At 56.0% G+C, this 11,287-nt stretch overlaps 2 protein-coding genes across 4 annotated transcripts in view; both read left to right on the top strand.

Annotated features, from left to right (window-relative positions):
* Nucleotides 1–1,457, top strand: part of UBTD1 (ubiquitin domain containing 1) — a 47,553-nt gene extending 46,096 nt beyond the window's left edge. For all 3 annotated transcript variants that reach the window (XM_004680568.2, XM_012723394.1, XM_012723393.1), the window contains exon 3: nt 378–1,457. In XM_004680568.2, the coding sequence (XP_004680625.1) occupies nt 378–763 (386 nt within the window). In that variant the 3' untranslated portion in view covers nt 764–1,457. The remainder of the gene's footprint in view (nt 1–377) is intronic.
* Nucleotides 1,458–2,594: 1,137 nt separating this feature from the next.
* On the top strand, nt 2,595–11,240 carry ANKRD2 (ankyrin repeat domain 2 (stretch responsive muscle)). Its single transcript, XM_004681022.2, is given in 11 exon segments — nt 2,595–2,885; nt 3,054–3,189; nt 3,192–3,271; nt 6,114–6,215; nt 7,161–7,319; nt 7,401–7,508; nt 8,912–9,010; nt 9,329–9,427; nt 10,195–10,293; nt 10,403–10,501; nt 11,008–11,240. Coding segments are annotated over 11 exon segments (1,422 nt in total). The 3' UTR covers nt 11,158–11,240.
* The last annotated feature ends 47 nt before the right edge of the window (nt 11,241–11,287 follow it).

Here is an 11,287-nt window from a genome sequence, read left to right as displayed (position 1 = left end):
CCACCAGGGAGGGCCTGGGTGGCTCATTAAGCAACAGAAATCTGCTCTTCACAGCTCTCGAGGCTGGGAAGCCTGGATCAAGGTATCAGCTGAGTGGGCCTTTGGTGAGAGCTCTCCTTGGCTTGGAAATGGTCGCCTACCTGCTGTTACCACATGGTGGAGAGAAAAGCTCTCTGGTATTTCAGCTTATAAGGACACTAATCTTGTTTCCTCAGCGCCCCACCCGTATGATCTCATTTAGCCTTAATTAATCACGATAGGCCTCTATTCCAAACTCAGTGACGCTGGGGATTGGAGCTTCAACATACAGATTTTGGGGTGACAGCCCAGCCCTTCACAGTTGCCCCAGGCTGACTGACCACCTGCCTTCCCTACAGGCACCCTCTGTGAATGCTACGATGAGCTGGGGAATCGCTACCAGCTGCCCATCTACTGCCTGTCGCCACCCGTGAACCTGCTGCTGGAGCACATGGAGGAGGAGAGCCTGGAGCCCCCCGAGCCTGCGCCCAGCGTGCGCCGCGAGTTCCCGCTGAAGGTGCGCCTCTCCACGGGCAAGGACGTGCGGCTCAGCGCCAGCCTGCCCGACACCGTGGGGCAGCTCAAGAGGCAGCTACACACCCAGGAGGGCATCGAGCCATCCTGGCAGCGATGGTTCTTCTCCGGGAAGTTGCTCACAGACCGCACACGGCTCCAGGAAACCAAGATCCAGAAAGATTTTGTCATCCAGGTCATCATCAATCAGCCCCCACCGCCCCAGGACTGAGGAGCCTGTGGACCCCCGGGGAGAGAGGCGAGGGAGGGGCTCTGCGGGGCTGAGAGACCGCCTGGCCCGAGCACCGACCCCACCCTGCTGCTGCCTTCTGTGCTGGTCTTTTCTTCAGGGGCACTTCCCTGCCGTGGCTGCGGGAGGCCGCGGAGGGACCCAGCCTCGCAGCGGCACCGTGGGCCACCGTTGCCGGCACCCAGGACGCAGTGCTGCCACACAGGGCCTTGCCCACCTTGTCAGAGAGAAGGCGAACTAGGCCCTCCACCCTGCCTCCCCACGGCAGGCTCGAGCCATGAGGGCCAGCCCGGAGGCCCCGGAGCCTGGTCCGTCACCTGGCGCTGCCAGCTGTGCTCACTCCGGTTTTCTGCTCAGGGTCTGAAGCAGCTGCTGTCCCCCTCAACCCGCCCCCAGGCCCTGACTGCCCTGGGCACCGGGCCAGTCCTCGGAGGGGAGGGGACCGCCTGCTACCCCGGGGGTGGGAGCCTGAGGCCGGCCTCTGCCTCTCCCTGCCCCCAGCACAATTGGCGGAGATGAGGCAGCGGCCGGATGGTGGGCTGCTGTGGGAGGGACCTGTGCGGGCCATGTCCTGGCTGTGGCCCATTCGGTGGGGGGCTGCAGCCTGGTCGTGGCCCCGCTGCGGCCACTTGTACAGACATATCTGCATATTTATCAATAAAGCCTTTTGCTCCTTCCTGGTCTCCTGCCTGCTTTGCCTCTGTGTTCTCCTGGCTCTGTCGTGAGGTGGCGGGAGGGGAGACAAGGCCTCCAGCTCCTCTGACAGTGCAGTAAGCGGCCTTGAACTGTTAGTCTTCCAGTCCCGTGTTCTCAGGAGTCCTCAGAAAAACCACTTAAACTCTGACCCCACTCTTCTTATTTTTTAAGTGGGGGGGATGCACCCACCGCCTTCCTAGGTTGCTGAGAGGATTAAATGGGATAACTGGTATGAAGGTGCTGTGGAAGTAAAGGCAGCGTCCAGGAAGGTGGGGGTCTGCTCCTGCAGCAGGAGAGTGCTGGCCTCTGGCTCTCGCCTGAGCCAGGCTCCTGGAAATCCCAGAGACACTACTTCTTTGTGATGTGAGTGCAAAACCTCTCACAAATTTAGATTATGAGTCTGTCAGCCCAGAGTCCCAAAATTGGACAGTGCATATAAGCAGAGAGGGAAATTTTAAAATAATATTTATGCATCAAGAACTGGGGTGCAGGCCAGAGGTTTGGGGGATGAGAGAATTCACCAGAGACAGAGTAGGGAGTAAAAAAAGGCAGACTGACTGAAATACACTGCTGAGAGGAGTAGAGGGTGAGACAGGAGAGGTCTGCTGCGCCATGCGGGTCAGCTCCCTGGCTAGGGATTGAACTCATGCTGCAGTGGCTGCCAACAGCTTTATAACTGTTGTGTCTTTAACAACTATGCCACCAGGGAGGCCCCAGAGAGGGAAATTCTTGAAATTAGTCTTGATCTTAGCCAAAAGCCAAGTGGAACCTTAGAGAAGATGGTTCAGCCAATATGAACACTAGAGAACTGCAGAATTCTGGTGTCAAGTTAAATCTGGCTCAGAGTGACCCAGTGTTGGCTCCCACCTTCTAGGAGTGTGTTTCTTTCTCAGTGAGCAAGGCTGCCCCAACAGAGAGAGACCTGACAGGGAAACTGGGAAGGAAAGGATGATCGGGAGTTGGCTGGGTTGAGTACTGCACTCTGGCCCTTCCAGTGTCTTCCTGAGATCCTTCTTGAAGCAGGCTCCCAAATGTTAGGCAGAGGCCCCCTGGAGGGTTAACCTGAGGCTTAAAGGTGCAGTCTTGGGTGAGGTTTGCCTGGATGGAACTAATGGCCATGCAGCCAAATGCACTGATGTCCACCAGGGGCCGCTGTGGTACCTCAGAGGAAGGGCCCGTGTGTGCTGTGGGCAGAGAGGAGCAGCTGCCCTTGGCCCCACTGGCGGCCCTGGCTCTCCAGTCTGGAGAGGCAGTCGGCCCCTCCCCAAGCAAGCAGAGCACGTTCACAGGACAGCCTAGGGGACTCCGGCCTAACTTGGGTGCGTCCACGTTTGACAAGTCTCTTGGGGAGCACCGGCTGGGCACTGTCTCCGACTGTCCAGCAGATGGCACTGCATCATGGCTCAGGGTAACCAGTGGGTCCTTGCTGCTGCCCGGCTGATTGGGCTAAGGTCCAGGTAGTCCAAGCAGTAAGGACTGAGGCTCCCGCCTATAGCTCTGCTCTTGGGGCTCTGTGCCCTCCAGTTCTGATGGGCCAGGAGTTGGTGGGAGAGGGCAACTCTCCCATTCCCACAAGGCTGCCCCGGGTGAAGGTGACAGGTGGGGAAGGCAGGTGGAGAATTGGGCCCGTGACCTCATTGCAAAGGCGCCTGGTGGGGGGAGGGTGGGTGCCCTGGCCTATAAAGCCCCCGAGGCTCTGTGGCCTGCAGAGGCGCCACCATGGCAGGCTCGGAGGCTGTGCAGAGAGCCACGGAGCTTATTGAGCAGCGGCTGGCGCAGGAGGAGGAGAATGAGGTATGGGCAGGGGGGGATGGCCCAAAGGGTTCTGAGGAGACCCAGCTCTGCAATCAAGGGAAGCACTGTTGCACCTGTGGTGGTGAGGGGACAGGCACTCCTAAGGGTCCTGCTGACTCCATTCCTGCCCCACGGTGCTCCTGGTGGAGGAACTAGCTGGTGGTGGGAGGTTGCAGCTTCAGCCCCAAGACTTGAGAGACAGTGGGGTGAGCAAGTCGATCTGGGCTCCCCAAGACCCTGCCCTCACACCCAACCTTCAAGGAGATGGGTGAGGCTCTACGGAGTGAGACAGCACTACCTCAAAATTCAGAGATTTGAGGCTCTGAGCTCCCCCAGCTACTACATGGCGTCTGGTGACTGAAGAAGAACAAGGATGGGGAGCAGAGTGAGGAAGGGACTCCAGGGAGGGGGCATGCAGGAAGCCGGTCCTGGGGCTAGCCTTGCCAGGAGGCCTTTGGAGTGTGGGAACTCAGTGCTCATCACTCATTGCATTTTCTTTGAGATGAAGGAGGGGAGGAGAGTGTGAGTTTGTTCTTTCCCTTATATTTAAACTAATACTTGAGCATGAGTCTGCTCTGCCAAGTGCCCAGGGCGATGCGAGTGAGAGGGTCAGTTGGCCAGACCCTGACTTCTTTTCCCACCCCCGCCTTTACTCTAGCCAGCATTGGTCAGTGAGACAATCCACTAAGAAACCAGGCAGAGTGAAGAAGTGGTGACAGGCACCAAGTTAGCAGTGAAGGGGCACGGGGCGCGGGTGAGGCGCTCCAGCCGTGGGCCCCCAAGGACTTCTCTGGGGTGGGGTGGCACTTGACCTGGGCCTTCAAGGATGGTAAGGGGTGATGAGCAGGGAGGGTGCTCCTGGTGAAGGAGGTGACAGGCACTGAAGTCGGGGTGAGTGGAAGTGAGACTGTTAGGGGAGTCTGGTAGGGGCTAAGGACCCGAAGGCAGGTAGCCACAGCCAGAGATACCAAGTGAAAGCTGTTCTGCAGGCAGTGGGGAGCCACTGAATGTCTTTGCCTGAGGGAAAGTGGAAAGACGGCTCTGACACCCCTGCTAAGGACTTGGAGGGGCAAAGACAGGAGTGGCGGAGAGTAACTGCATGAGTTTAGAGTTTGGAAGACTGCAAGAGAATGAGACAGGGAAGGAGCAGGGTCAGTGGAGGAGAGCTGAGGACTGGGAAGGGAGGGCGGATGTGTCAGGGGAGAATGTGAGCTGAGTCCAGGCTGAGTCCTGACCAGGGTATCCCTGGATCTCCAGGAATGCCACTCCCTGCCCCCACGGACCTGGGCCTGTGGGCTGGCAGTGCCGGCAGCTCAGTCCTGCTGCTGTCCCGTTTCTGCAGTGCTGCCACTGGACACCGGGGCCTTCAGCGAAGGGACCCAGAAGGCCTCACCCATTCACTCACCCAGCAAATATAGCAGCTGAGCAGTCAGGAGAGCTGGTGTGCCCAGAGCCAGCCTGCCCACAGCGCGTCTCCTTGGTGCCAGGCACTGTGCTAAGGTCCAAGGGGCATTCTCATCTAATCTGTACCGCCATCTATGAGACAGCATAAAATAGTTTTATTTTGCTGCACTTCAACATTTAGCATCTAATTTAATCAACATTTCTTGAGCATCTACTATATGCAGGCTGCAGACAAATCTGAAGCAGGCTAGCGTCTGGCTAAGATGATGACTAGACATTAGAGTCCCCACTGTTGCCATCAGGCCCCAGCCCAACAGCCGCCTCTGTCCAGCCTGTGCCCCTTTCTTGGGGTGGGGGAGGCCCCCAAGACAGCCCCAGGGGCTAGGTCTCCATTGTGGGATGCTTACAGGTGACAACATTACTGAGCACTGAGGGGCAGGCAGCGAGGCTGAGCCTGCCTGCCATCACCCACTCACTCATTCGTTAATTCTGCATTCTCTGAGAGCCTAGTACATGCTAGGCCCTGTCACGGGGATGCCAAGATGACGAGGCCAAGCCTCTGCATGCTCCATGAGGAGCCTGGCCAGGGTGGCCCAGGCAGTAGTAGCCGCAGCCCGTGTCATCCCTTGTCCCTGGGAGAAGATAAAGCATTTCCAGTAAGACCAGAGCCAGGGGACCTCAAACCCTATAAGCCTGAGCAGAGAAGGAAGAGCCAGGGGCCACACGACCTCCAATATGCAGACCTGGGAATCGGTCCTTCAAGCTATCTTTGAAGAGCATCACCTTGAGCTCAATAAGAGATGCAAAAGGCAGCTAAGGGCTCCTTCCGGGAGCCACTGCTCCCTACCTTGACCTGGCACCCTCCCCTGGGCAATGTTCCTGATGCCACTAGTGGGAATGAGACTGGGTGTGAGAACTTTCCAGAGCTTCCTGTCCTTTCAAGTGAAGAGCAGTCCAGGAAAATCAGGGCTGAAAATGTGAAGGAGTCCACTCGTGCTGTTACGACCAGAGTCTACTCCCAGCTGCAAGGTGGGAGCCTGGCCCCATCCCCGTCCCCGAGGGTCCCTGAGACCGAGGGTTTCCACGCTCTGGGATTTGAATTGCCAAGTGAGACCATTTGAAAAATAGCAATTGCCCTTAATGGCAATTACTTCATCCAAGTGAATTGTTAATACCAGAAGGAAAAAAAAAGTGTGCCTGAGAAAGTGACTATGATGAAAACTCCTCCCGCCCCTGTATCTGGAGCAGACGGGTGGTTGCTCCAGAATCAGGCTTGAGCCTGAGGTGGGCCTTGTGCTGGGCAAGTTAGGAATGGAGAGTGGGAAGGCCTGGGGTTACACAGGAGTCCTTGGGGGCACCGTCGGAGAGGTGAGAGGCCACCTGCCTCCCCAGGGCCCGCAGCCAGCCTCCCTGAAGCACGTCTTCCCCCTCTCATCAGAAACTCCAAGGAGCTGCCCACCAGAAGGTGGCCATGGACATGCTGGTGCTGGAGGATGAGAAGCAGCACGGGGCGCAGAGTCTTGCCTTAGACAAGGTTAAGGTACGTTTCGGAGACCCCATGTCTGCGTTCAGGACGGAGCTGGGGGTGACGGTCTCCCTCCTTCCAGTGTCTGTGAAACAGTGTGGTGCCCCTCTCCGTGCATGCCACACACTCACACCAACAGCAGTGCAGAATCTGACCCCCCCACACACACCTGCTGGGCCAGAATCTGCCGTTGGGTCTCCCTTTGGAAGCCAGAGCAATGGGTGGCCACGCAGGGGCAGGTGTTACCCAGGCCGAGGGAGGCAAGAGGGAGCTTGGGCAGGTAAAAGAAAGCCAGGACATGTGGAATCAGAGCAGGAGTTACCTCCTGGAGGGAAGGGCTTTCTTTTCAAAATGTCTATGTTTCTGCATTATTTATACAATATTAATTATATATATATTTAAGATCTCACGCATAAGTGAAGAACTGAGGGTTGAACTCTGTTCTTTTTTCTTTGAATTTATTTATTTTAAAATTTATTTATTTATGCATACAAGAGCTAGGGTGCAGGCCAGCGGTGGGGGGACTGTGAGTGAAAGGATTCACCAGAGAAAGCGTGGGGAGCAGAACAGGTAGATCTATTGAAATACACTGCTGAAGGGAGTAGCAGGCAAGATAGGAGAAGTCTGTGCACCCTGTGGGTCAGCTCCCTGGCAGGTGACAGGGAGGCCCCTGAACCCTGTTCTTAAGGTTTAGCTGAGAACCACCTCTGAGATCCCCTCCGCCAAATCCCCAAATCCCCTCCCTGCCGGATATCTCAGGCAGAAGGCCCCCTGGGCCTCTCCTCCCCAGCTGACCCATCTGTGTCCAGCCTCACCTGCTTCTAGTAGCACCCGTGAGTGCTAGACCTGGACTCATTCTCTCTTGAGGTCTAGTATTCTCCCCCTCCAGCTGACTCAGGGTTCCCCCAGGCTCCTCAAACTCCCCGCGCCAGCTGGGGCTTGATGGGTGATCTCCACCAGGGCCAAGAGCGGGTGCGAAAGACGTCCCTGGACCTGCGGAGGGAGATCATCGATGTGGGCGGGATCCAGCACCTCATCGAGCTGCGGAAAAAGCGCAAGCAGAAGAAGCGGGAAGCCCTGACTGCCCCCCAGGATTCACCTGCTGAGCCCGAGGAGGTCGTAAGTGCCCTGGGGAGGACACCTGCGTGGGCAAGGGTCTGGGTCAGCGCCCAGCCTCACGCCCGCATGTTTGCCCTGCAGGCTGGCCCTGTGGAGGAGGAGACATTCTTGAAGGCAGCAGTGGAGGGGAAACTGAAGGTCGTTGAGAAGTTCCTGGCGGATGGGGGTCCCGCGGACACCTGCGATCAGGTGATGTTCCAGCCCGCCCGCTTCTCTGCCTCTCACCCTCACGCACCCATGTGGGCCTGTGCAAGAAGAGGCCTTGGTGTACTTCAGAAAGGGGGCCTGGGAGGATCTGCCGGCTCCCTGTCCCACACAGGAATGTAGAAAGTGTCTATCCTTTGACACTTTTCAGCTTGAGTCACTTGGAGAGTAACAGATGTCACATGGTTTTCTCAAGGAAGAAAAGAGAGAAAAAGTCCACTAAGTCCCAAACCAAGAGTTTGGGGTTCCTGTTTCTGCCACTGCTCAGCCATGTGACTGTGGCCAGTCCTATCCCCCTGCCCTGCCTCAGTTTCCTCCTCTGTAAAACAGCCTGCTCCCCTCAGAGCATGTTAAGGGGGGTCAAATGGAAAATCAGTGTTTTGATAAACTGTACTGAATGAAAGAAGAAAACCCTACAAACACCTATTAGGGTGCTATATTTTTATGTCTAGTGGTACATATATTTCTTTTAAAAATTATTTTTATTTTATGGTGGTAAAATATATATAACACAAATAGGGCACTTAAAATATTTTAGTGTAAATTCAGCGGCATCAATTATACTCCTAATGTTGTGCAACAAACCCCATTTTCTATTTTCAAAACAGTTTGATCCCCGTTGTATTTCTTTTGGTTTTCCTCTATCACTCTTCCTAGGGTGCCTTTTGTGTCCATGCTCTGGGATTCAGCAAATTAACGGTCACCCCTTCCGTGTGCCTATTGTAGGGTTAGACTATATATATCCTCTCCATTCTTAGGCCCAGGACCTACTCAAGCACCTCCTATGGCCAAGCACTGTGCTAGGTGCTGGGAGTACAAACAAGAAAAAGACAGGGTGAGAGTTGACAAGACCATCACACGGCCAGGCACCGGCGAGCTGTGTGCTCAAGAGCAAAGCAGCCTCCCCTGTGGGAAGGGAGGAAGTCTGTTCCCTCCTTGAATCAGGAGTCAGGCCACACTTACCCATCCTGCCCCTGGGCTAGGCATTTGGGAAATGGAGCCCATGAGACTAGCTTCTGACAGTGGAGGGCTGTCTGGGTCTCTGGGATAGCTCTGACCTACAGACTGAAATGAGATGATAGCACTTGAACTGCATCGTAGCAAGAATTTATCAAGAACCAAGTAAGGGCAAAATGACATTCCTGGCAGAGGCAACAACTCATGTGTGCCTGAGGGGTGAGGGTGGGAGGACATGGAGAAAGTCAGTGTCCCCAGGGCATGGGAAGGCTTTAAGGCAGGTCTCCCTAGAGCATGAAGGAGCTGGCAGAACACAAACAATCTGGGCACCCATGCCGGGGTCAGAATCCAGGCCGGGGGCTCAGCCTGCATGGCAGATGGGCTTAGGCTTGGGACCAGAAGTCAGGCCTTGACAGTGTCTCTGGGGACAGTTCCGCCGGACAGCCCTGCACCGAGCTTCCCTGGAGGGCCACCTGGAGATCCTGGAGAAGCTCCTGGAGAGTGGGGCCACTGTGGACTTCCAGGACAGGGTAAGCTAGTGGGCAGGTGTTAGGTGGGCGGCGGGAGGTGGGATCCAGACTCCCTCTCTGGGTCACAGCCTGGGCCTGACAGTTGCCTCAGGCACAGCCCTCTAGCGGGCTGTACCATCTTGGCAGCCCTATCTCCTCTCGACCCTCTCCTGGAACCTGGCTCGGGCTACACAAGCACCAGGGTTCTGCTCCACGTGCCTCATTTCCCATGCTCAGAAGAGCCCCTCTCCTCTCCCTGGGCATGTGGCAGACTCCTTCTCTCTGGGGCAGTCCCCCCCCCCATCCCCGAAACGGTAGGACCTCAGCCTTCCCTTTTAGCTGGACTGCACAGCCATGCATTGGGCCTGCCGAGGGGGCCACTTGGAGGTGGTGAAACTCCTGCGAAGCCGAGGAGCAGACACCAATGTGAGGGATAAGGTGAGGAATGCTACCAAATATTGGGGTGTCTGTGGGGGGGAGAAAAACCCAGGAAGGCAGGAAGGTAGGAAGCTACTCTGTGGAGTGGCCACAGAGGCCAGGGGTGGGTCTCTGGCATCAACTGCAGGCCCTTGGGGTCACCATCTGGGATGGTTGCAGGAAGAGCAGAGAAGAAATTCACTCCTTGGGGGCTTGGGGACCACCCGGAAGATGCAGGATTTGTCCATCCAGGCAATCTTTCATTCTTCTGTCTATCTGCCTGCCCATGTACCCATCCATTCATTTACTGGTTCAGTTATATATTCATCTATCCATTCAATTTTTTGTGTAACTTTGAACAAGTGACAGTCTCTGAGCCTCTGCTCCTCTTCTGCAAAGTATCTTGCAGAATCTTTATATAGACGGGTGGGGAAATCTATTTAAACTCTTTTTTCAACCTGAAGCTAATGTTTTGTAAGTTTCGCCGTGTCCCACACAATCATCTTCCAAAAACGGCACCTATTAGAATTATTAAAGGAAGAGCAGAGGACTGAGCAGTTGCTTGCAGTTAGGTAACAGAGGAATCGCGGAAGGCTGCTTAAAGGAGGTGTCTTCTAATGCTTTAGAATTAGGCCACTGGTAGGATAGTGAGAACAGTAACAATCCCTGTCCCTGCAGGGCTCAGGCCTTGCCACTAGGGCTGGGGGAGGGGGTTAGGCTGGAGGCAGGACAGTTCCCCTCCCAGAGGCACAGTCCAGGCCCCTCAGTCCCATTTCCTCCCCTCCCAGCTGCTGAGCACCCCACTGCACGTGGCGGTCCGGACAGGGCATGTGGAGGTCGTGGAGTACTTTCTATCGCTGGGCCAGGATATCAATGCCAAAGACAGAGTGAGTGTCGCCTCCCCTGCTGCCCAGCCCCACGGGGAGGGGTGTGCGGGCAGCCCGAGGACTCCCCAGGCCCACAGGGTTATGCTGACTGCTGTCACTCTGGCTCTAGGAAGGGGACAGCGCCCTGCATGATGCAGTGAGACTCAACCGCTACAAAATCATCAAACTGCTGCTCCTGCATGGGGCTGACATGATGGCCAAAAACCTGGTGAGCTTCTTTCTCCCCTGCAGCAGTAATCAGTGTGCATGGCTGCCCAGGCCCTGGACTAGGTTTTCAGAGGAAACACAGAACAGAGCTCTGCCCTCGGCACCCTTTCACAGAGAAGGGTCTTTCTGTCTGCCACCTTTCTAGGTCTCTCTATGTGGGTCTATGTCCCAAGTACCAGTGCAGAGAAACAGCCAGGAGGGTCAGCAAGAGGGTCAGTAGTCATGAAGACACAGGGAGGGTATAGACGACGGTTTCTCAGCCCTATTATTATTGCCATTTGGGACTGAAGAATTTCTTGTTGTGAGGGACTGCACATTGTAGGGTGTTTAGCAGCATCTCTGGCTCCTACTCAAGATGCTGGCAGCATCCTCCCCTGTGTCGAGACAACTACAAATACCTCCAGACATTGTCACCTGCCCCTGCTTGGGAACCGCTGACATACACATAAGGGCATCTCCTGGTACAGACTTCTGAACAGTGACCAGATCCCCTCTTGGCTCCCCCAGGCAGGAAAGACCCCCACAGATCTTGTGCAGCTGTGGCAAGCTGACACCCGGCAAGCTCTGGAGCACCCTGAGCCAGGGGCAGAGCAGAATGGGCTGGCGGGACCTGCTGAGAGTGGGCAGGAGACCTCCCAACCTGTGCCAACCCAGTAGTGCCTGCTCCAGCCCAGGGGGTACCCTCCTTCTCCCAGGCCCCCTGCGTTCGGCCAGAGGGCACAAGAGAGGCTGGCCCTAGCGCTGGGGACCCAGCCAATTCCTCTGTGTGTGACTGACGGGCTCCCAT

This window comes from Condylura cristata, unplaced genomic scaffold (assembly GCF_000260355.1).
Source record: "Condylura cristata isolate star-nosed mole 26May11 unplaced genomic scaffold, ConCri1.0 scaffold00011, whole genome shotgun sequence".
In the NCBI taxonomy this organism is placed as follows: domain Eukaryota; kingdom Metazoa; phylum Chordata; class Mammalia; order Eulipotyphla; family Talpidae; genus Condylura; species Condylura cristata.
This window is presented reverse-complemented; position numbering and strand designations above follow the sequence as displayed.